The sequence below is a fragment of the Ambystoma mexicanum genome, chromosome 3q (assembly GCF_040938575.1).
Source record: "Ambystoma mexicanum isolate Mex_15411 chromosome 3q, UKY_AmexF1_1, whole genome shotgun sequence".
NCBI lineage: Eukaryota > Metazoa > Chordata > Amphibia > Caudata > Ambystomatidae > Ambystoma > Ambystoma mexicanum.
The window spans coordinates 384,517,657-384,543,563 of record NC_090926.1 but is presented as its reverse complement, the minus strand read 5'-3'; the positions used below and the strand labels follow the sequence as shown (position 1 = coordinate 384,543,563).

At 48.9% G+C, this 25,907-nt stretch overlaps 1 protein-coding gene across 4 annotated transcripts in view; it reads left to right on the top strand.

Annotated features, from left to right (window-relative positions):
* The window catches only part of TCOF1 (treacle ribosome biogenesis factor 1), a 926,286-nt gene that overhangs the window by 493,627 nt on the left and 406,752 nt on the right, over positions 1 to 25,907 (top strand). For all 4 annotated transcript variants that reach the window (XM_069654046.1, XM_069654045.1, XM_069654047.1 and 1 more), the window contains exon 11: positions 23,427 to 23,624. In XM_069654046.1, coding sequence (XP_069510147.1) covers positions 23,427 to 23,624 — 198 coding nt within the window. The remainder of the gene's footprint in view (positions 1 to 23,426; positions 23,625 to 25,907) is intronic.

The following is a 25,907-nucleotide window of genomic DNA, read 5'->3' as shown; positions in this document are numbered from 1 at the left end:
AATTCAAGGCTTCCGAGTCCACCTTCCGACAAGGGAACATCAGTTGATGTCTCGTGTCCTAGCCCGAGTCAGTGGTTTTGGCGACGGCAAGCCGTAAGGCCAGAAGCCAACACAAATGTGTCCTGAATTCCAGTACAAGGTCGTCGATCTGCCCTGTGAGGGTGAACACTTGTTCAGGGAGAAGATTTATGAAGCCCTGAAGGGGATGACAGAGGATACTGAGACGGCAAGTCTTTAGGTTCTGATGACGAGAGCGGCATTTCGTGGAGCCGCTTTCGGGCATTTTGTGGAGCCTCTGGTAATGCCTGGTTTGCCTCCCCCAGAGATCGAAGTTACGAGCGCTCCGGCTACTCTTCACAAGGCTATGGGCGCAGAAGAGCAGAGACTTTCAAGCTCAATGCAAGAAGGGTCCACAAGCCTCAGCTGCCAAGGGAAGAGAGTCAAAGCCTCAACAATGACCGTCATGTGAGCAGTCTGCTGGGGGGCATGGTTGCAACCCGTATCGATGAGTGGAAACTTATAACATCAGATCGCTGGGTGCTGGATACAGTACGTCTTGGCCACTCAGTTTCAGCGTCCTCCAGTCCCTATTCCACGAGTTATGTGGCGCAGCCGCATCCTCCAGTCTTGCGGCAGGAGGTGGTACTCGATCTAGAAAAAGCGGCGATAGAACCAGTTCCAGTTCCGGTTTCGGAGTGGGGCCAGTGGGTGTACTCACAATATTTCGTCATGAAAAAGCCCAACGACAAGTGGAGGCCTATTCTAGATCTTCGAGCACTCAAGAATCTGCAGCACCTGAAGTTCAAGATGCTCACCCTTTACTTCAGATGTGTGGTTTCTGGAGATCATAGCCCACGGCTACTGTCTTCCTTACCGGCAGAGGCCTCATGACAATCCACCAGGGAATCTCTCTTTGAAGAGTCTGGACCCGCACCATGCGCAGGAAAAACAGTCCCTGCTGGAGAAAGGCGCCATAGAACTGGTCCCTGTAGCAGAGAGGAACAAGGGATGGTATTCCCCTTATTTTTTGATTTTGAAGATAGACTGGGGATTGAGACCCATCATGGACTTGCGCGGTTTGAACAACTCCTCAGGAAGGACAAGTTCAAGATGGTTACTCTTTCTCAAGTCATCCAGGCCGTTCAACTTCAGGACTGGTTGGTGTCTCTCGACCTCAAGGACGCTTACTTTCATGTGCTGATCCATCCCAAGCACAAGAAGTACCTGAGGTTCACGGTTGGCGACTCGCACTTTCAGTTTCGGGTCCTGCCGTTCGGATTGACCTCCGCCCAGAGGGTCTTCACCAAGCTCATGGTGGTAGTGGCAGCGTATCTCAGGAAAGGGGGGGATTCACATCTACCCCTAACTGGGCGATTGGTTGATCCGGACGCTCTCTCCCGAGCAAGTCCTGGATCATCTGTCCGTCACCTGCCACTCCCTTCACAAGCTGGGCTTCTCCCTCAACTTGAAGTCCCACTTGATACCAACTCAGCGGCTCCAGTACATCGGAGCAGTGCTCGACACATCCCTGGGGCAGTGTTTCCCTCCCCAGGTGAGGGCTCATCACATTCAGCAGATGGTGCACAAGTTTCAACATGCCCAGAGTCTCCCGGCATTCGGGTTCTTGAGGTTGCTCGGCCTCATGGCATCCTGCATTCTTCTGGTGCCAGAGGCCAGGTTGCGGATGAGATCTCTGCAATGGGTTCTCAAGATGCAGTGGTCACAGTCCACCGGCAGGATGTCGGACCCCGTTCAGGTGCCGGCCTCGGTCGCCCAGGACCTTCTGTGGTGGGCCGTCGAAGGCAATCTGAGGGGGGCTCCATTTTGGATGCCCTGGCCGGAGGTGACGATCGTGACGGACGGATCCCTCACTGGATGGGGAGCTCATGCCAACAAGTTGACAGTCAGCGGTCGTTGGTCTCCGTCGGAGTCCAGACTCCAGATCAATCTGTTGGAGCTGAGGGCCATCAGGCTTGCCCTGAAGGCTTTTCTGCTGACTGTGCGAGGGAAGAATGTCCTGATTCTGGCGGACAACTGTGGCCATGCACTACCTCAAAAAATGGGGTGGGGGCAGGGTCACTTCCTCTGTGCAGGGAGGCGATGCAGCTCTGGTTCTGGGTCATCCAGCAGGAAGTTCCGATCTCGGCGGTTCATCTGGCCGTAGACAAAAACGAGATGGCGGACGCTGTGAGCAGGCAGAGCGTGATCTCTCACGAGTGGGAGCTGGCTCAGGATATTCTCCTGGAGATCTTCGTCCTTTGGGGGACCCCTCAAGTGGATCTCTTCGGCTCCAGTGTCAACTGAAAGTGCTATAGGTTCTGCTCGTGGGAATTTCCTCCAAGAGGAGCCTTAGATGACACATTTGTGGTGGAGTGGTCCTTCCCACTTCTGTACGCATTCCCTCCAGTCACCGTCATCCCGCAAGTGCTGCGGAGGTTACAGAGGTTCGTTCCCAGATGATCCTCATTGCTCCGGCATGGGCCCGGAGGAGGTGGTACATTCTCGACTTGTCCATCTGCCCTCCAAGTCGTCTTCCCTACCGTGACGACCTGCTCGCGCGGGGGGTTGGGGGGGGGGGGGGGGGGGGGTCAGGTTATCCATCCAGAGGTCGGATCCCTCAACCTTCCCGCTTGGCTTCTGAAAGGTTGAGGTATAAGGATTGGGACCTTCCCTAAAGACGTGATGGAGGTGTTGCTTTCAGCCAGACGGCCGGCAACCAAGTCCCTGTACCGTTGCAGTTGGAGAAAGTTCTGCGACTGGTGCAGGGTTAAGAATGTGATCCTTTTTCTTGTGACATTGCTGTGGTTCTGTCTTTTTTGCTTTTGTTAGCCCACAAGGGCCTGCATGTGGGTACCATTAAAGGTTACATGGCGGCGCTGTTCATATTTAAGCGCTTGTCTGAGGAGTGTTCTTATTCCAAAATTCCTTTAATTTCTCAAAGGGCTCACTAATGTGTTTCCGCCGTCACCTTTCCAGGTGCCTGGTTGGGATTTGAACCTTGTTCTAAAATTCCTAATGGGTACTCCATTTGAACCTTTGCATTCTTTTCCTTTGAGACTGTTAACCCTGAAAACTGTATTTTTAATTGCGGAGAGTTGCAGGCACTTTCAGTTAAGCCACCCTTCACTGTTTCTTAAGGACAGGGTTGTCTGTAGATTTCATCCGTCCTTTCTTCCGAAAGTGGTGTCGAAATTTTATTTAAGCCAGAAGGTTATTCTTCCAGCATTTTATCCTCCTCCACATCCTGGTAAGGAAGAGGAGAGGCTCCATAGCTTGGATCCTAGGAGAGCTTCAAGTTTCTACATGTCACGCATGTCCGGGGTCAGAGTGGACGATCAACTCTTTATTGGTTACGCTGGAAGGCGTTTGGGACAAGCTATTACTAAGCAGACTTTGTCTAGATGGATTATTTTAGCAATTTCTGAATGTTACTGCTTGGCGGGTAAGGACTTTCCGGTAGGCTTACGGGCCCATTCTACTGTCGGTATGGCTGCTCTACTGCCCTGCAGAGGGGTGTTCCTATTCGTAACACCTGTGAAGCAGCCACATGGGCTTCGGTCAATACTTATGTACGACACTACTCCCTAGATTCTATCCATGGGCAGGATCTGGCCTTTGGCAAGGCAGTCCCTTACTCTGCAATTTGATTGGGCATTGTAAATTTCTATATTCTAAATTCTTTTTCCCTCCTCCATACGTTGGTACTGCTTTGGTAGTCGGTCATAGATATGGAATACGTCGGAGGACCCAATCCTCTCGAAGAACAAGTTACTTTCTTACCTGGTAGCGTTCTTTCGATGGGATGGTCCGACGACGTATTCCATATTGCTCCTTCGCTACCTGCCCCGCTACAGAATTTCTTATGCGTTTGCAGCTTAAGTTTCCGCAAGGCTTTCTGTGGTCATACTGGCAGAAGATTGGTGCCACACGTTCTGGGGAAAAAACGACAACTGAGGCTACGTGCGTCCTACTTATAACATCCAGTGACGTCTGCTCGATGGAGGCCCTCAAGGACGGTGTATCGACATCGACGCAGGACGCAGATGCCGAAAATGTTCCGAAGCAGCACAGCTGTGGTGATTACCGGTCATAGATGTGGAATATGTCATTGAACCATCCTATCGAAAGAACTTTACCAGGTAAGAAAGTAACTTGTTCTTCTAGTGGAGATTACCTCGCCCAGACTGGTGTCTGAATTGCAGGCACTGGTAATTGACCCGCCTTTTCCAAGATTTATGCAAGAGGTTCTCCTGGCTACTTACCGACACTTTATCCTGAAGTGCCGTCAGCGTTTCACAAACTTTCCTCTAATGCCTTACCCTTGTTCTTTGCTAATGCATCCACGCTGGCAGAAAAGGCCCTGCTTTCTCTGGACGTTAAGAGGGCACGGATTTGTTACCTGACCAGTACCCATGACTTCCGGAAGTCGAAGTAGCCATTTGTGGCGCTTAGTCCCTCCAACAAGGGGCAGCCTATTTCCAAACAAGGACTTTCCTGTTCTGTCTCGTCTAAAAATTCGTTTTGTCACGCAAAAGCGGGCAAGTCTTTGAGCGGTGATCCAAAGGCTCATTCTACGCGGTCCGCAGCGTCATCGGCGGCGCTATGGTCTGGTATACTGCTTGTGGACATTTGCCCGGTGCATTAATGGGCGGTGCTGCATACCTTCACCAGGCACCGTCTGGGGCAGCAACATGTGGAAGATGTGCAGGCGGGACGGGCGGTCCTCCAACGCCTGTTTCAGTAAGGTAGGCCCTGCTGCTTCAGGGGTTTCTATTTTGCTTTTTCACTTGCTGGTTTTGTATTCTCCTGCATGTTATGGTATGTTATTGGTTGGTTTGCCTGTGATACACCACCACACATTGGTCATAATGCTATGTAATCTAGTCACAGCATGTGAATCCATGAAAGATTCAATGCTGGAGAAGGGAGTAGTTTCTTACCTTTAACTCCATTTCTCCAGCGTTGGTATCTTTCATGGGTTCACATGTGCCCGCCGGCCGCCTCTGCAGGCAAACCTTGGTTCGGGTTCCCTCTACTTTGGAGGTTAAAATCTGAAGGGAAGTCGTGGGGCGGGGCTATTTATATCCGACAACCTATTGGCGTGGCCTAAAGCACCCAAAAAGAACGACGATGGGACACAAGTTAAAGTTACGGAGGTTTCCCAGACAACGAGAAATATTCACAGCATGTGAATCCATGAAAGATAACAACGCTGGAGAAATGGAGCTACAGGTAAGAAACTACTCTTATCCAAGGCCTTCGAGTTTCAACACACAGTAATTAATAACAGTAATACTTTTAACACAACACTACTATAATACATAAATACAAAACCATTTGGCCAAAAGGGATTAAAGCACAGAATGGGTCCACAACCTAAAAGGGAAGGAAGCAATCAGTGCAAATAGTCTTTAGGCAGTTCTTCATTAAATAAATCCTAACAGAGAGGCAGTCCAGACCCTACGAAGAGAGGAGCCTAGCGCTGCATGTACTTTCAGTGCTGGTGCACGCGATAGAGCAGAAGGGCGAAAACAGGGTCTCTTGCAGGAGCTGTAGCAGCTCAGGAAGGTGGGTGACACAATGAAGAAAAAGTTCCCACTATTCGTGGAGGCGCTTCCCAAGAGGGCAGACCAGGTTCCAGGAGTTGGGAAAGGTTTGATGGCTCATGCCATCAGTGGAAAGGAGAGTGGCCCTCTGGAGACACTCATGCGTGAAAGTGGATGGATGCGCTAGGGGCCACCGGTAAGGGTTGCTGGTACTCACGGACCCTCTGGTGGGACAGTGGCAATTGCTCCGCTCCTAGTGGATGGATCCGGGCAGTTTCACTCGAGCAGGCTTCAGGGCAAAGAGGGGCACAGCAGCAGTCAACCTGCAAAGTTTGTCACCATGGCTGGGCAACACAGTAACCGTGGGTACTCCGGTTTGGGTGCTCTCTTTATTCCAAACCTGGAAATGCCAAGAGTACGAAATTTGGTGCGAGTGCAGTGAACACAGAGCTTGTGATAAACCAAGTTTCAACGCTCTCCTCGAAACGGCGGCAGTGTTGGAGCAAAGGTCCTGCGCAAGCTGGTCAGCCCACTGGTTGGCCCAGGGACACTTCTGAAGAGGCTTACTTGCAGGGTTTGATGAAGGTGCCGAGAATAGGTGATTCCACTATTCTAATTGGTGAAGCGTCTTGGCAGACCTAGTTCGATCAGATGCAGATGGGTCTAGCGGTACGACGACCGTCTCAGGGAGCCAAACTTTCCAGCGTGTCACCAGCCGTTCCTCGACTCTGCTTCTTAGTTTCAGGATACTTTGATCCTATCCTAGGTTCAGTGAGAACTCGAGAAATTTACCTGGTATGGGTGTTTGGGGCCTTCTCTTATTCAGAATCTCCTTCGCGCCAAAACGAATAGGACCCAATGGGAGATCTGCTCACATACAGGCATACCAGACGTGGACCAATCACAGACCACAGTGGTCCCAGCCATGCACAGCACACCAGAATCTCTGGCACCCAGGATGTGTACTGGAACTAGGCAGTCCAGACCACATCCTGGAAGCACCAAACCTAAGGCATGCAGAAGCCTGTGAAAGCTTGCTGTTTCCCGGGAGAATGCATGCACAAATAAGGACTGACACGGGTCGGCTCGACCTGGGGAAGGCAAAGGGTCAAGATGACCAAAGAACAGGACACAACCTCGTGGCATGGCCATTTTGGAGCCAGGCCACCTTTCTATGCCAAACGTGAGAAAAGTGGTTTGCATGGCAAGAGGTTAAAAATAAGCAAAAAGATAATTACTGACTGTCTTTAAGGGCATGTCATTTTCCCCATAACAAAGTGAGCGAAAGCCATGGGGAGTGCAGCTGAGGGCTGACTATGGTGTTTAAACAGCAGCAAAAGGTTGGGGGCGAGGGGGTCCACAACTGGAGGAAAACTTCATATGAATGTCAATCTTTCCTAACAATGACAACTACAGTTTCCACAGCTCTTGATCCCATATCCGGGGGGCTCTGCCTCGAAAGACCTCCTTCAGCCCTATTGGCTTCAGCCGTACCAGCTGTGGCTCTCTTCGGCAGGGGTCGGAGTGTGGACAGGGAGATGCTTCCAGCCTCCACCCAGGGATAATGTAGTCTAACAGCCTTTCCGACGACAAGATGCTGGAAGGGCTTTTCTCTGACCAGGAAGGTGGACAGAGTAATCCTGACCCCACACCTCTGATGCCTTATTGCTCTCTGCAGCCTGCTCTACTGGCAAGACCTGCCAGCCCTTTGTTTGAAGCCACAGTGCTAGCCCCTGCTGCAACAAGGGATTTGTCACATTTGGTCCACTCTGCACACACTGGTATCGGAACTACAGCAGCGTCTTCCTCGGACAGCAGCATGCCTGCCTTTTCTAGGAGTCAACCTTTGCCTTCACAGCCTCATCTGGTGCCTCCTCAGACTTCATCTTCTCCCTGCCAGCTGTCCATTCCAGTGCCTCCCCTAGTGGTACTACTGCCTTGACGGACACAGATTTCTGCCCAGCCACAGATCCGTTCCATGTTACTCAGGATGCAGATGATTTTGATGACTTGAGTCCTGCGGATGGCGAACCTCCGGACATTGACTTGCCCTCCAGGGACTCTGCACCAGATAAAAGTGGTTCCTTTCATGCAATGCTCCCTCGTGCTGTGCAACTATTCAATCCTGGTCCCTGAAGAGAAAAAGAAAGAAGGCTTCCTTTTCGAGAAGTGAGTCCTCCAGAAGGACGGTGGTGTCCATTCCTCTGCTGGGCGACATTTGGAAAGAGGGGCCTGTTGGTCATGAAGAACCCTTTCTCAGCTCTTTGTAAAAGAGGCACTGCAGAAGTACAGGTTGCCGAATACTGCTTTCAAATGTCTGATATCCTAACCATCGTCAGATTATGTTTCTGCTGCAGCACGGAAGAGGTCATCCATTCCTCTTCTCCATGTTTGGTTCCTCCCGAACAGGAAGGCAAGACGGGGGCGCCAACTGGCAAACTCATTGCTGCGTTCACAATCAAAGCTGCCAACACATTGGCCATTCTCGCAAAGTATGATAGAGATGGTATAAGCTGGGTCCCCATTCTTGATTTTCTTCAGGATGACAAAGCGTAAGCGTTGGCTTTATTCCATGAGGGAGAGGTGGCTTCTGACCATGCGATCAGTTGCCCTGGACATCGCAGATGCAGAGTTCCAGCAGATGGGCAATGAGGGTACCTTGAGCCGCCTGGGATGGCTCAAAGCCACAAACATCCGTGTGGATGTCCAGTCTAAAGTGGTAGACATGCTGTTCGATGGAATAGACATCTTCGCTAAGGCTGTGGATGAGTCCCTAAAGTCGATCAAAACTAACACGGAGTGTGCTCATTGTGGACTCTCTACAGCAGAAGCAGTCCTTTCACTCCTCCAAAGGGTGTTGTTTCTCAAGGTCTTAAAATGACTACAGACTGTCCCATCTTCAGCCCTCTCGTTCCAGTACTAGGGGACGAGCCCGGTCATACAGAGAGGGAACCCAGCGTCGTCGTGGGACTTCCTCCAGGGTGCAGACACCCAAACAGGCCTTACTAGGTCTGGGGACTGCAGTCACACTTCAGCAACCCGGTGGGAGGCTGTCTGTCTCAGTTTGTCAACCAGTGGCGCAAGATCTCCAAGGACAAGTGGGTGCTAACTATCATCCAACATGATCACCCTTGAATTCCAGGAGAAAAGCCCTACCATTCCCTCTGTCTCAAGAAAGGAACACCATATTTCCCTACTCCTAAAGGAGGTTCAAGCCCTGTTAAGTAAAGGGATGATCTACCCAGTTGCCCTGCACTTACGGGGCTCCACAGTGTACTCCAGGTATTTCCTTGTCCAAAAGGTCAGGCTGGTGGGGACCCATCCTTGATCTAAGACAGCTAAACAAGTTCCCCAGATCCCAGGAAATTCGAAATAATCACTTTCTCGGGCAGCTGGAAGAGGGAGACTTCCTGTCAACCTTAGACTTGGAGAATGCTTATTCCCAATCCCCATTCATCGCACACCTCAGATATTTTAGTCGTCCAGGGACGGCACCTCCAGTTCAAGGTTCTGCCCTTCAGCCTGAAGTCAGCTCCAAGGGTTTTCACAAAGTGCTGTGCCCCGCTGGTGACTTATCTCTGACGCACAGGCGTCTGTGAAATATGATATGGCATTTGTAACGCACCTATACACAAGTGTTTCATATGTTTATACCCAACTCTACGATTGGCTGATATGCTCCCGCTCTCAAGCTCTGGCAGTGCAGCACACCACAAAGAGAATCCAGGTTCACGATCGACTATCCAAAGTCTTATGTGGTACTGTCCCAGAATGCCCTGTTACTGGGATCTTGCCTCAACATGCCTGCGTATCTGGTGACTCCCTCAGAGGAACGGATAAAAGCCATTTTAAGAAAGTTTCAACGGCTCGGAAGTCCCTGCCGGAATGAGGTCTTCTGGCATCCATGTAGTTCCTCATTCCAGACTGCGAATGGGACCCCTTCAAGAGTTCCTGAACGACAAGCTCGCTCTCAATGAGGTATTCCGCCAAGCCCTGCACGGGTGTTCCTTTCGTCCACACCTCTCGCTAGGTTCTCCCTTTCAGCCCGAGCTCATAAGGTAAAGGTCACTTCCGACGCCTCTCTGGAAGGTTGGTGTGTTTTCTCTATGCCAGGGTCCTCTGGCTTCCGGAGGAGTTGCTCATCAATGTCTTAGAACTGTGAGCAGTGTTCTGTGCTCTGAAGTCAGTCGAGCCTCGGCTCTAAGGGAAGGTGGTCTGCATCTTCAAAGACAACATGACAACCATCTTTTACATCAGGAACTAGGGCGGGACACGCTCACCCATTCTCTCCCAGGAGTCACAGGGCCTATGAACTGGGCCATGGCGCAACAGATGTTTCTCCACCCGTTTGACCTGCCAGGCATTCACACCATCGCAGACTTGCTCATCAGGGAGCCGTGAGCCTGCCACCAGTGGGGAAATCCATCGGATTCTGGTCGCCCTCACATTGATCTCTTTGCCACAGTGGCTAACGCGATCAGGTAACTTCAGGAGAGTAGTCTAGGGGTGCCCCTTCTCATTCCCTTGGAAGTGCCTGTTCCTCTATGCATTTCTCCCCACCCCCCGGTTTCCCCTGCTGCTACGTGTACTAAATACACTCACAGTATCATTGCAAAATGATCCTCATTGCTCTGGTGTGGCCCAGGCAGATCTGGTACTCGGACCATCTCCATCTGTCAGTGGATCTGGTCATCAAACTGCCTCCTCTTCCAGACCTACACTCCAGAGGAGGGTCTATTCTGCACCACAACCCAGCATATCTCAACCTAGCAGCCTGGCTCCTGCATCCCTAGAATTTGGACACTACGTTCTGCCTTCAAAATGCAAGAAGATTATAGCCAAAGCTAGAACACCATCTACACTTTTTTGTGGAAGCATTTTACGGTATGGTGTCACTCACAAGGGATCGCTCTGCTGCTCATCGACCTCTGCCATACCTGCTCTTGCTTGCAAAGTCAGGCCCCTCGCATCAATCAAGGTACCAACTGGCCTCCATTTCCCGATGTACTTTGGCCCCTGGCAAGCTCTTCCTCTGGTCTCTCAGACTTCTAAAGGAGTTCCTTAAGGGCCTGTTCAGAATGTTCCCTCCTGTCAAAGTACGAGCTCCTGCTTGGGAGCTCAATGTGGTTCTGTCAAGACTGAGGAGTCCTCCCTTTGGCCCACTGCATCAAGCATCTTTGAAGTTCTTGTCCTGGAAGCCTGCCTTTCTAGTGGTTTTTCCCTTGCCAGACTTGTTGGAGAGATTGTTGGAGAGATTGAAGCTCTCATGCAAGCCACCACATTTTTCCTTTCACCAATCTAAGGTGGTACTGCAAACACATTGATCTTTCAGCCCAAAGGTCCCTTCAGACTTTCACTTGAAAAAGCCTTTGGTCTTGCCAGTTTTCTTTGCAAATTCAATTTCACCTGAGAGATCTTTGCATTCCCTTGACGTTTTGCGTGCCTTGAAGTTTTACGGTGCATACTGTAAAGACTGGAGGGGGGTGTCTGTACTCCTGCTCTCTATATGATAGAGGAGAGGCACAGAGGACCCCAGCCGAGATTCTCTATAGGGTAGCACTGGTTGCGCAATCAAGGCCTAGCTTCTCAGGAGGTGATGCAGGCTGGTTCTTAAGTACAGTGTAATCCCCCCAAGCACCCACAAAGGAATGTCCGCACACTGTATTAGTTAAAACAGTCTTTATATAATTAAGGTTCAAGGTTGTATACACAATCACAATAACTCACTTTGTGCTCAGTTAATCTACAATGGCAAATATATACAGTTCTAAGTGGTACCACAATTAACATTAGATCTCATTAAAGTGCATCAACTATACTCTGGTCAAAAGTGTCACAGATCAAATTAATAAAGGCAACCAGCAATAGACCTAGGAGGAAAGCTGTTGGTTGGAACAATTTGCAGAATACTGGCCCCTACCGCTAGACAAAGTTCTGCCCCACCCCCAACCTGGGCAACCTGTAAGATAAAGATAGACCACAAGCCCAGTCTATATATTGTTCAATGTATCTTATTTCCTTCTACAATGTTTCTACCACCCCAATGTACCTAGAATAGAAGAGTTTGACAGATCGTCGACGGAACCTTAGCGGCTCCCTTTAAAGCAGTATCCCTTTAAAGCATGTATCGTCGAGATCCCTCTAAGAAAAGGGTGAACGGCAGTGTGGTAGCAGCTCTGGTCTTGGCAGTCCTCGACGACGAGTCGAAGACCTCCTGCAAGGAAGAGGCGTGCAGTGCACCTTGATGTCGTTAGTTCAGGACTGCAAAGAGTTTGAAGAACTGTGGCCCAGCAAGGGCGTCGTGTCATGATGCCTACCTCTAAGGAGCCAGGCCGGGCCCAGCAACCCCAGAGGCAGACATCATTTTCCCCAGGGAAGTCTCAGCGGGCCCAAGTTGGGGCCCTTTGGACTCAGTCCTGGCGCCTTAGGCGCCAGGCTCATAGCGGACCCCAGTCCTGGCGCCTTAGGCGCCAGGCTCATAGAAGAGGATATGTGTTTAAGTGCTTGGGTGCACACTTACCTGATGCAGACCTTGCTGCTTCATCCAGGCCCTCTTGAGGCCTGAATGGGACTACTTTACCTGTAGGACTACTTCACCACCCGGGTGTGGTCGGGGAAGGATACATACCTGATTGGTGGAAGGATACATACCAGGAACTTCTTCCAAGGCTATTTAAACCCCACCCGAACAGCCACACGTGCTTCGCGTTGTTCTGCACCTAGCAGCTGGACGCTCACCGTGTCAGCTCCTGCATCCTGACTTCAGCCACGCCTGCCAGCACCCTGGGACACCTGCAAGGGGAGAAAGGAAGGGAATAGGAGAAGAAAAGCCCTTACCTGCTAAATCTGCATCCCGGAGTCATTTCTCCAACGGCCCTGAAAAGGAAGACATCATTTTAAAGGCATTTTGTTTCGATCGCTGCAGCGCTGCATTTTACTCACCTTGGCAAGGCGCTTCTATCTTCAGCAGCGATCTTCCGGAACAGCTACGCCCCGTCGCCTAGAGGAAAAAAGACAAGAACAAAGGTGAGAGGGAGAAAAGGAATAAGGAAAGCTCAGTTTCCTTTTAAGTCTTACCTGTTGGATTATTCCCACTGCATTTCGGGTCCTGCCGCTTCCTGGCATCTCCGGACCCCGGCCCCTATGGGGAAAAAAGACCAAGACATTGAATGAGCGAATGCAAAGAGATTACCTGAGCGCTCATCCAGAACTGTTTCACTTCGGGTCGGCGCAATATCTCCGGCACTCCGAACCCCGGCCCCTAAGGGGAAAAAGACATAAGCATTAGCGCTTGCTGCAATTAGACAACGAACATTATTATTAAGCTTGAACTTTTGAACAGAACTTTTACAGCGCCTTACCTGAACAGTCAAGCTTACCTGAACTCCCATCAATCCTCAATCCAGTGAAGTAACTGGGTTTCAACGCGCCCCTGCATCAGAAGCAGGATGGAGAGCTCATCCTTCCAAACCCTAAGGTGAGGCTTCACGGGGAATCGTGGAGGAGGTATCGTGGAGGGTTGGAAGGGAGTGGGAGGCTTGAGCATTGTTCCACAGTTGGTAATACTCCCTTTTCACGCACAGGAGGGTATCCAACGAGCCAGGGAAGCCAGAATAGAGGGGCCCTTCCTGTCCATCTTCAGAGTTCTGCGCCTTCGATGCCGCGCCTCCGTGGGAACCAGGTGAGCGTTAGTCGTCTGGCGTCTCTGCGATCTTGGAGTGGCAGGAAACCTACCAGCGGATGATCCTCAGTGCTTCGATGACCTGGCCTTCTCCGGCGGGATAAGGTGGTCGGCAATGCGGACAAGCGCGTCTGGGAATCAAAATGTCTTGGGCAAAAGGAGCGTTGCAGCTCCAGTCGACGGCACAGCGTCAAGTAGTCCCCGCTTCTGGGCAACTAACTTCGACGGGCCTCCAGCGGTTATGCAAACCTGCGAACCCTGGTTGACGACAGTGGACGGAATGTCCGGTGCTTAGCATTGTTCTCCTCCGCGGTCGATGTCTCCGGTCGGCAGCCTGTCAAGAGTCTGACTTCCAGGGAGCTTTGCCAAAGGTTAGCGGTGCTCGATGATCCCTCGGAGCACGGGAAGAGTGTGCCTAACCAGGTCCTTTCTGGGTCAGTCCTTCGAGACACAGCAGGTTTCAGATCGGTGAAGTAGAGCAACAGCACTACTTCTATTCCAGCAGGGCTTCAAGGTTAAGCTTCAGTTTCAATGTCAGTTTCAACTCCAGCTTCTGAACGATTTCTAGCGGTGAGAGGCCCCCAGATATACTAGTTGATCTCCCATTTATTCTGCTGGTTCACACTCGGGCAACCATTCACTCAGAAGGGCAGTCAGCCTATCAGGCGCACGGTGCATTCAGGCCATTCTTCTCCATCCAGACACTCCCAACACAGAATGTGGATTCGGACAAGTACCACGCCATTCAACACTACACACATACCGGTTTCGGGCAGGGCTGTCTTTCTTTGTGTCAAACGCCAGATGTCCACAACAAGAAGTGTATATTCGTCACACTCCATTCACCCAGGTCCCACCCACAGGTGTACCCACAACATACGGGAGTTGGGATGGCTGCAGCCAGTCTGGTTGGCACTTCCCCACACTACCATATATGGAACTTCCACCCAACAGCCATTCAGGGGGAAGGGACAGAGACAGGGCTTCCCGGGGCTTAGGAAAACCAAGGTAACAGGCGATGGAAGGCAAGAGGCCATGGGGTCCATCTTGTCTCCATCAGGAATCTACTGATTCCAATGGCAGGGCCTGGGCATCTGAAAATGGAGGATGCTCAGGGCACCTGTCCATTAAGCACGGAGCTGCCACCAGCCCGTACCCTGCTCTGTGGGCCCCACATAGGTGCCCAAAAACATACACTAGGGGCAGAGGGTTGTACCCCCACCCATTGGTGCCTTATGGCATATGGGCTAGGGAGGAGGTGCACTGAGACGAAAGAGGGCAGAGAAAATAATTCCATTCAGTGCTTGAATGGCCCATAGGGTCAGTTGATTTTTCAATACGAACCACCCTTATCTATGACATTAGACTAGTCCCCAGGTACTACCTTATGGCACCAATGGGTGGGGGTACAACCCTCTGCCCCTAGTGGGTCTGTACACCAAACCCCACGTAGGGGTTTGGTGTACAGACCCATGGGGCACATAGGTGCCCCATGGGTCTGTACACCAAACCAAAAGCCAGAGCTGCACCGCCAGGAGTCCTACATGAACTGCGCGGAAAACGCAATAGAACACATGATAAAAAGCAGTAAAGGACAAGGATGCGTAGGCCCTGTCCCTCCGATGCATTTCCAGCATCACACATGCACCAAAGCTTTTCAGTTGCATTAGGACCTGTGGGGAAAAATTAAAGGCCCGGTCAAAAGCTTCCATCTCCAGGTGGCTCCCTGGCAGCATCATGCATTGCCATCGTCTGGCCAACAGACCATTGCCAGGGAGGCTGAGTTCCCACTCCAACAGAGCTGTGGCGTCTACCACTGCATTCCTATCTGGTGTGCCCCTTCTGGATAGCTGCAGCAGTGGAGGTCGACCCACACATTCACACGCTTCTACTACGTCCACAGATTCCAGAGAAGAGTCCTGTCGGCCAGGCAGTGCTTCAAACATGTTTTCTTGAGGCAAGTGTGTTCCAGGGGTTAGTCCTGCTTCTGTGGAGCCTTGCCACTTTCCGTGGTTGTGTATATGCACTGCTGTGCAATCGTATTCGGGAGCATGTGAATCCATGTAAGATTCCAGTGCTGGTGAAGGAACAAGTGTTATCCAGCATTGGTATCTTACATGGATTCACATGCAAACCCTCCTGCCTTCCCCTCAATGGATCTTCTTGGTTCCTACTGTCACTTTATGTGCGCTACCAAATCTGAAGATGGCCTCCGGGGGTGGAGCAAAAGAGGACGAGTGTCATTGGCTGGGGCAGTATGACCCAAAGTGACAGCAATAGGCTATAGAAGCGACACGCAGTTTTAGCTTTAAAGAAAAACTGCTTGAATATTACTGAGGATTCCCAGCCTGACTGGGAATATTCATGAGCATGTGAATCCATGTAAGATACCAATGCTGGGGAACAGGAGTTACAGGTAACAGTTTTCCTTTCTAGACCTCTGGGTTCTGTTTGGTCTGCAGATTGAACTTTTGTAAGGCAGAAATTCGGCTCCTTGGCCGCGAGTTGCTCTGTGGAGAATAAATGGTGTTGTAATAGATCATTTTCTTGACTGATAGCTAGTGTAGTGATTGGTGATGCTGTGATGTGTTCTCTCGTGGAGTATTGCAAGGAGTCTTGCTGCTGTGTTCTGGATTCATTGTAGTATTTTGTTTAGGTAGTTAGGCATGACAAGGTTGATGCTGTTGGCATCAACCTACTCTATTGTTGACATGACAATTGAGGTAATGTTGAATGTTCTGTTTGGCTAAGTGAGAAAGTATTATCAGTCTGATAGATCAGAGTTGGAAGAAGCATTTCCTTACTGCTGCGTTAACCTGAGGTTCTAGTGTTTGCTCATTATCTATCAGCATTCTGAGATTTGTAACCACTTTGGAATCTTCTGCTCTGGTTCCCATTTACGCAGTCGGATAGAACATTATTTTGGCGTGATCATGATTTCAGTTTACCCAGGTGGAGTTTAAGGTGGTTGTTGCTTACCCATGCACTGATTTTTGAGAGGCAATGGACACAAGTTTGCATCTGTCCTTGCTGGTGGTGATTTTGGAGAGGATTTGAGTGTCATCTGCATAGCTTCAGCATGGAAGCCTGTGTCATTTGATGAATTTCATGTGGAGCCATGCATTTTTTGTAGTGCTGAGAAGGATGAGTCATGTGGAATATCACATGTGAGTACTCGGGAGGTTGTTTTTTTAAGCTGTCTGCAATGCTAACCCATGCCATTTGTGGCTGTATGTTCGAAATGTTTGGCATACTAACCAACATGGTACAAACCTGAAATATGGCATGCGGGTAGGTTCCATGGTGTAGACAAAGTAAAATGTATGAAATATACCTTTTTTTCAGATTTTTCTTTTTTTAAGGGGCCTGCAAAGCTTACCCCTGCCATACGGCTCTTCATGCCATAGTTTTGCCGTAGTCCTACATAAACTTCAGCAGTTCATTTTTCCTAAACTTTCAACACTACCAGCACTCTAGTCCTGCGGGTGACACAACTGTTTTTGTAGTAAAACGGGTGACGGGAAACGGTGCATGTCTCTTCAATAGTGTCCGCAATGACATCCTTCCTCTGATTGGTATTTATCATGCAGCTACACTTTGCATACGTTCTCCCAGCACTACGGTCTGTATTCCTTGGCCAAGGGAGGATACTTGTTTTGGAGGGTCCGTCTTCAAGTACTTTAATCTGTATGGCATTCGATCATTTCCCACCATCCGTTTTTTTTTATTTTAATTTTGTTTACTTCTCTAGGAGTCTTTTTAAAGAGGAATGCGTGGAAGGAAGGGAACTGTTAGAGGAACAAGTTAATTTGGAAATGTGTTTTCTGGTTGATGGGGTATTCTGCACAAAGATTCCTCATCAATGTCCTTGGTTCTCTTTTGTCTGATTTCTAATAACCTTACGTCTGTTCTGTTAAATTGCAGTTCTACTGTTCTTTGGCATCTGTGTAGAATGCAGTGTTAAAGGAAACGATGGAATGGGGGCTATTGTGGCTGTGCTTGTCTGTTAGTCATTTCTGCCGATAATGATGCCATGCTGTTTACAAAAGCCTGAACGTTTAACTTGCAAACTTTCCCCATGCAAAATACCCAAATCCATGGTACTTACTGGGCATGACCTGTAGTCTTGCCCTCTGAGCACTGTTTACTGGGAAGGCGTATGGCTATTCAATTAGCATTTAACGCTTGATAATACTTCCCTCTGGGTATTGCTCACAAGCCATTGCCTGTGCTGTGCAATAGAGCCATGCCCCAGACAGTATTCTCAGACCTTTTGGTAGATCCATTGAGGCGCATTGCCTGTGGTCATGGCCTGGGTACAGCACTCATACAATCAGGATTCTGAGGGAGTCGCCCAATTGCATACCATGGTGGTAGTACCTGGGGACTTGTCTAATGTCATAGATAAGGGCGGTTCGTATTGAAAAATCAACTGACCCTATGGGCCATTCAAGCACTGAATGGAATTATTTTCTCTGCCCTCTTTCGTCTCAGTGCACCTCCTCCCTAGCCCATATGCCCTACACCCCAAGTTAGTATATAACGATTTTCACCCTCAGTATGCTAATTGCTAAATGAACTGAGGTTAACCTGAAGGCCCTCAGCTTCATCTCACTGAACTCCCTGAGGGACTTCATAACTTTTCCTGCTCTACCCAGTTGTTGGTGATCGCACCCTGCTTGATTCGGTCTTTTCATTTCACGTTCACTTTCTCATCTCCCTTTCTACTACTCTTCCACCCAGTGCACCCACCTCCAATGTCTCCAGTTCCTTCTATTCCTCATCCCTCACCCTTTCTTCCTCCTTCCGCCTTCCTCCTTTTTACTCCAGCTCTCTACTACACCAATCAACTTACTACCCCTTACTCCACATGACTTCTCCCTCCATTTTACTTCTGCTTCCCCATACTTCCTCCACTACAACTCCCTTCTCCACAGTACTACCACCACTTCACCCACCTCTACCCAAGACACCCTCTTTCACTCGCACATTCAATTAATTACCTACTTCTCCTAAACACACTTGTACAACGCCAGTACCTCTCTGTAGTCAATACCTCACCCTTTCCAATAATCGGCCTCCACACTATGCTGCTCCTTCCTCCCTCCTGCCGGTCTTCCTCCTCTAACCTCACCCGAATAACCCACACTTCCACCTGTACTCTTTATATCCCCTCCCCCGTTCTGGTTTGGTTCTCTGTCCCTTGCCAATCTGGCCGGACCTTCCCAACCTGGGACATTGTGATGACCGGCAAAGTTGAAAGTAAACGTGAGAAGTCTGGCCACTTCCTCCTCATGGGCCTGCCAGCAATGGCGCTCTGGTTAGTTTAATGTCCTTATGTGTTAGAGGGCCCAGTTCCTAGCTTGTATGTCCCATGTTCGCTAGGGTTTAGGTTCCTAGAGGAAGTCTGTGGTGACCTGGGTGCTTTGTAGTAGCTGTGTTCACTTTGCTCACTCAGCAGCACCATGCAGGTTCTCTGTGTGCCACACATAGATTGTGTTGCTGTGTTCCTCTATATCCGCTGGTCTTTCTTTTCTAGCATTGTATCGCGGAAGCCTGGGTGGTAGGATTTCTGTGGATGGTGTGTGGTTCTCTACAAAAGCTCTCGGTTTGATGTCTTCTATCCTTTCCTTGCTCTGATTGTTGATCACCTAAAAGAAACAGACTGGCACAAGTGGGGGTGCAGGAATGGGGGGGCTCTCAACTACCACTGTCCACCACAAGGGTAGGACTGGCTCTAGATGTGTTCCTGGTAGTCCTCTCACCCTGGCTGAGAGGGGTTCTTGGTCACCCTTGACATGGTCAGGTTACTGGCCTTGTCACACTAGCCGATGCACATGTTGGGCAACTAGTCATTATAAGTATATTTAGGGCCGCTCCAACTTCCCTGATGGTAACATGAAGGATACTGCTTGGTAATCTATGCACTTTGTGAGCCTATAACAGATGCACACTTAATGTGATTTACTTATAAAAATTGTTTTGCTGCTTGGATTGTTGTGGATTCAAATTCAACACACCAGTCTTCTGAGAGGTTACACATAATGTCACAAGTTGTAACACATGATGCAACAAGGATGACAGTTTATGCTCATATTTAAGGTGTTCGGATTTATTTTTATTTTGATAGTGTTCCCCAACACGTCACAAGGGCGCACTGTAGGTTCGTCTTTCCTACGTTAGTACCCAGTGGAGCTTTTCTTTTCTTCACCTCCTCCTCGTCACTTTATCTTTTCCTCAGGTATTTGGTGCCCTTCTCACCCTTCCACACCCAGGGATATGTTGCCCTGCCCACTAGTGCCCCACCCAGGGATATATTGCCCTGCCCACTAGTGCCTCACCCAGGGATATATTGCCCTGCTCACTAGTGCCCCACCCAGGGATATATTGCCCTACTCGCTCTTCAGGGGATTAAACCTTTTTTTCCTCTTGTGAATCGCCTCTGCCCTTTTCATGCTCTGCCTTCCCCTTGGTTAGAGCCTCTGTCGTCAACTCTTCTCTGGGTCTTGCAATCCGTTCGTCCACTCCAGGCCTTGCAGCCAGCCCAGCAGCCTTCCCTTCTTCTCCAGCAGTCTTAGTCATCCTTAACAGCACAACTCCTCTCTCCTTCTGTACAACAACACACTGTTCCATTTGTTATGGGCGCTGGCCCTTTATATAATAGTTTGAGTAGCTTCCCACTGATTTACCATAGGGGTCACCTACTGGCACCTAGCATGCTCCATGGCAGGAATGCTTTGTAGTCCCAAGTTCAGGGGGATCGTTTTTAAATAGGGGAGGCGCCATCTTGGATCGCAATTCAGTCTGATTGTTGCTGGCAGGGAATTAGCTACTGGTTTGTTCCCCTGTCTCAAGCTGGGGATTTTGGTGTCCTCTTGTCAAACAGCTCAGTATATATATTAAGTATTACTCCTAAAAATACTCAAGTGCTGGTTTCTTTTGCTTTTCTTTGAATGGAGGCTGCAGCTACATGTGATCCTGTCTCCCTTATGCTGCCAATTGTGAGGGTGACACACGTTCTCTCCTCCCCAGTGTTCCTGGTCGTGTGGGAAGGAAGTGGGGCCCCTGTGTGCCCTTTAACTTTATGGCGGTGAGACTCTGGATATCGATTGGGGAGGGGTGAGTGTTCCCAAGACTGCCCTCTTTAACTGGTGTACAACATTTCCGTGGATTACCCTGGCTTGCCTCATTCTTTTGCTGAGTCCTAATCTGTAAATGCGATTTGGTAGTTCGGCCCGGGTTTTCCTCTGTTGGGGAAAGGGGGATTATGGGAGATGTAGGCTTTCTTGTTTTAACATGAGTTGGGCCATCTGACCCAGGGACATGTTTAGCAGCTTTCTTCGCACACCTGACCAGGTATTCTATGGGGTTTAACCCCTCGCAGGTCCAAAAATATCTCCCTTGATCCAATCCATGTTTTGGTTTTGTTCAAGAGGGAAATTATGGGACATTTTGTGTTTGCTGTTTTCTCCCCAAATCGATTGGTCTATTCCTGGGGATATGCTTTCTCTACATGCAGCTGCTGTTGTGGACCTGGTGATTCAATGCCCAGTTCAATGTGACAGTCAATGTGGTCACCTCGCCACAATAAATGTACACATTCACATTTGCATATTACAAAAAAGGTAGCAGGCGCTCCTCTCCAGAAAGAACATGGCATGATAACCTGCTCTGAGATTAAAGTTTGCAGCACATGCTGCTTTTTGCTCGCTGTACCTTTCACAGATGGGAAATACCTATTTGCATATCAGTCTTTGTCCCGCCCACATAGGCAGAATCCTGTGCAGTTCCCTTGGGGAACACTGCAAAAAGATTAAGGCTACAGGGGTAAGCAGTAAACCCAATTGGTAGCAGTCTGCACCACCCAGATTTACCTGGTAGCTGTGGATGAGCAGTCAGACTTCTCTCAAGAAGAGTAGGGCAGTATGCAGAGTATACACAATAGGGCCAAAACAGAGAGCAAACAAACACTGACCAGAGCTTTGTATAAAAAGTATATGATTATTTATTTAAAACACACGTTGGGTAATACACTAGCACTCTCAATGAAAAGTAATTTAAGAGTCAGGTAAGTATACACACCTCCCTTGTTAACTATCAGACAAGTCAGGGTTAAAGCACAACTATTTGTTAAGACAGAAGTGAGCGTTTAACCCAGATGGCACTCCAATAGTTTAGGTTAAAAAGGGGGGAGAAAAGGCAGAGCATAAAATAAAACAGTTCCCAACACTTAAGAGTTCAGAGCAAGGGGAGAAAGGCAGGTTATACTGTAGAGCCAAAGTTCATAGGCCAGACCCACTTTAAATGGAGCAAAGCGAAATGTGCCCAGGATCACACGGTTTAAAGTGCACTGAAAGTGCAGAGTGTTCAAAAGATATAGTTGGAGGGCCTGTAGCCAACCCAGTTTAGAAGCCAAGGATTTAAGGGTCACCTTTAGCAATCTGTAGAAAGGGAGGCCAGGCAGGACACAGTACCTTAAAGAGAAGGGAAGCTCCAGCGGGGGCAGTTGCTCCTGGCAGTGGTTGAAGTTCGTGGTTCCGGCCCAGGGAAGAGAAGATCTCGTTGAGGAGGAAACATGGAGTCGTTGCACTGCACTGGGATGAAACCAGCCGCAGAGTTCCCGATTAAAAGGTGCGGTCCTTTTATTTGCGGTCAAAAGTGGTGAGCTTGGCTGTCCGCCCGCCGGGGTGCTTGGCACAGGCGATTCGACCAAGTGACGTCTTTGGAAGCGAAAGGGCGAACTGGTTGGTCCTACCAACTCAAAGGGAGAAGACTCTCCAGCAGAAGATATTCTCTTGTTGTTGGTAAAGTGGTGAGTTCATTGCAGCAGGGCTTCACAGGTGGTGTCAGTTGCAGGTGGCTCAGCTTCTTCCCTCTTCGGATTCTTAAGTCCTGTGGCGACTTCTGAAGTTCCAGTCCCAAAGGCCCTGCTTTTATGCAGAAAACCCCCCATTCATCAGCCTAGCTGTCAATCACACATGCTAAGTGGTGAGCCGGGCGTCTCACCACTGAGCCAATCGGAGTGCGACTTGGGTTGCTAAGGCAACAGAGTCCAGGGTGCCAATTCCCCCTTCCACCCTTCCTGTGGAACCCACACAGAGTGCACCATTTGGAGGGCTTCTCTGGAGAAGCCCGCCAAAATAGTGGAACAAAGGGCTCGACCTTGTTCAGAGTTAGAGACGGACATAAACGCCATTTTAGAATAGAGTTCTGGCCAAAAGACCCAACCGGTGATTTAATATTAAATAAATAACCCGGCGGTATCTTTAACATTGCACCAAAAAGTGGTGCGTTTAAAATCAATGGCAAAATCCCATAGAGAATATTCTGGTGGAATATTTCACGTGGTAACCACTGCCACCAGCCAGAAACTCGACGAGGGGGTGCGGGATAGTGCCCCCTCGAAAACAGACCCAGGGGCAATCAAATTACCCCTTACCAGTACTTCCACAATGATGGTTTGTACTGGTTCTGTTCACAATTTTGGACTAGTGAAGCCAATGGTGACTTTACATGCCCTGGAAGACAGTAGTCGGTCCCAGGGTATGGAGTCTGTTTGGGGGTCACTGTGACACCCCTGTGGTACTGCACTGAGGGTGCTGGGTACCACCCATACAGAAAAACAGATGATACCCTATGGAGTAAAAAGAAAGCACATAAGTCAAAGACATACCTCAAATCATGTCTAAGAGTGGGAGTAAAAGAGTCTCACTCTTTGCAGGAGAAAAAAACAAACCCCAAAAATCCAGCAAAGCTGCTGGGGTACTCGCTAGGTTTGGGAAATTAGCCTTGTAAGAGAATTCTCCATAACAGACAGTCCAGCACTGAAATGCTATGGCAATTCCTCTCTGAACAAGAGTACCAACAGCAACCCCATACACTTGTTTCAGCCTTGTTGGGCCTCATCAGTGAGGTGAAGCTGTGCACCTCCGAGCACAGAGGGCAGTAAGTCCACGTCTGATTGCCCTCGGGTAACTTTTTTGAAACATTTATATATTACAATGGGGCAATTATAGAGCACTTATTTAACAGTGTATGCCCAGTTGTTTCTTGCACTGGGAAAAATATACCATTGGTACAGAGGACAAATGACTAAGAGTAGGGGTGTCATTAAGATCTGTAACTTGTACTTTTTCTACTCTGTACCTAACCCCTTCTTTTTTATTTAGTACTTTGTTCTTGCTACTTATTGTTTGCAGGCTAAACCGGCAGAAAAGGCGGTCTTTAAAACAACACCACCCAGCAAGGCTGCTCCAGCCACCCCAATGCCCAGCAAAAAAGCATCACGTGGTGCATCCGAACCTACACCAGGGAAGACTGAGGTTCCAGTGCAGCCAGCAGAAAGCTCTGAAAGCAGCAGCTCATCAGACAGTGAACACGAAATGTGTACAGCACAGGTATGTCCGTTTTAAGTATGCTCGTTGTTCACCATGTCTGTTGCCTGCTGCAGTGTGTACTTGGGAATAGTCAGTGCTGTTCTTTTTGGCTCTTTTAATAAAGAGCAGCACTCCCTCAACCAGTGACCAGGTGAGGTGTAACACCAGGTATGTCCTTGTCCGGTCCATAATTGCAGCCCATTCTGTTTTGGACATCTGTTTGGCAAGCCGTACAACAGTTTATTCTGGTGGTGCATTCCTTACCTCCAATATTCTGCTTACCTATAGAGCAATTGTTATGTTTGTTCTCAAGTATTGTATTTTTCATAGATGCACATGCTGTTGAATATTACTGCAAAACCAAATGTTGATGCCTGGAAGATTTTGAATAAATTATAACCGCATGCACAGCTCTGAGCAACCCTCCAGACAATCGTTTTTCTGCCTGCAAAGCGATTACCGAAGGGGAAAGACCATATGTAAATCAGGCTTGGTCACACCCTAAAAGGGGCAGTCAAGTCCAAACGACTAGGTCACATCCCTTCTTCACAAGACCATATTCATCCCCAGACATGTTTTGGGCTTCATCAGTGAGGAGTAGCTTGTGTCCCTTTTGCAATGGCGCAGACAGGCTAAAGAACAGTGGTGTGGAAGTTACCCAGAACAGTGCCTGTGGTTCAGATTTATTCAATCCTTCGCACATCACTTTTTTGGTTATAGTTTGTCTCCCTGTGTGAGAGGGTATGCCCAGACATGAGGCTATGGCCAGAAGTGTCCCTTGCTTGCTGCGCCATAGGTAACCAAGCTGCACCTCAATGATGAAGCCCAATAAGGACGAAACATGTCTTTTTGCTTTTGTTTCCATGCAGAGGTAACCTGGCCTAGCAGTTTGGTCTGGGCTGCTCCCGTTGGTGGGAGTATCGACTGATTTGCATATGCTTGGGCCCCTTTTACAATGGTGCAGATGGGCTACGAAACAGTGGTGTGGAAGTTACCCAGAGCAGTGCCTGTGGTTCAGATTTATTCAAACAGTTAAGGGGGACCCTTAACAAGTGATCAGCTGACGCTGGGACCTAAGGGAAAGTTGCACCTATTTACACTTGGTTATACATGCAGTTTCTGAGTAATGATTCATAGTTTCAAAATGTGAAACTATCCCAATGTCTAGTTTTTATTTCAGAATAAAAGGCAATAGGCATCCAGTGAGTGTCCAAAAATAAGTTGCCAATGCATTTCGACTAGTCGGTCATCGGGGCTAGACACTGACTGTTTGAAAAATCTAGGAACAGCTGGATATTTGAAGACCTCAGAATGTGATGATGAATTGTTTCATGACTGCCTGTTGCGTGTTCAACCGCTTCAGTGCAGCAGGCAAAGAAACACTTGGATATATTCAAAACCTTCCATCACTTATTTTGGTTGAATATTACCGGGCACCAGCTTGTGAATCCTCTGTACATTAACAAAGCAGTTCACACATACATAAACCAAAATCTGCTTTCACTTTGGTGCCCTATGGGTTTCATTTCGGCCATACAGCTCCTGGCCAAATTGACAGCCCCCTTCGCCTTACCCATGGGGCGAATCTTCACTTTCTTTACTGCATGTTCATGTCTTGAAACACCTCCATAGCGCTACCTTTACTTGACATTTTTATAAACGCTACAGCAGCCTCAAATGGGGGTTTTGTTGAAAGCAGAACAGCATTTTATTTTAGGATTTGAGAGTCCTTAAGACTGTGTGATCCCCTGGAAATAGGGTTCGGGGGGACCTATACCCCACTCATTGTCTGATCTCCTGTGACAAGTGTAACCCCCAGATCATAAGTATCTTCAAAAGCTTTTCCACCTGCCATTTGAAGAATGTATATTTGGATGACAGAAATGAAGAATGTCTTTCTTGTGTTTATCCTGATGGTTACATTATTATTTATTATTATTATTTACATGGATACATGCAGCACTTTGAAATATTTTTCTAATAGATCTTTAAGGAACAGACACAAGCATCTCTTAGCCTGGCTTGATGAAGGGACAGTGGCTGCAGATTCTGCTTCTACCAGACGAGGAAGGTCCTCTTTGAAAGTTAAACCTTCCAAAAGGGCAGGATCCCATGTAGAAACACAGTGGGAGAAGTGTGACGGGTAATCACCCGACCCTGGCTCAAAAAGGAGCTGTCCAGCACTCCCTAAAGCAAAGAACCTTCTGTCACCATCTCTGCGTACTCCACTTCATGCAAGCGTCCACTGGCAAGGAACTGTCGAAAACAAAATCCACATTAGGATTCCTGTCTGAGTGGCACCAC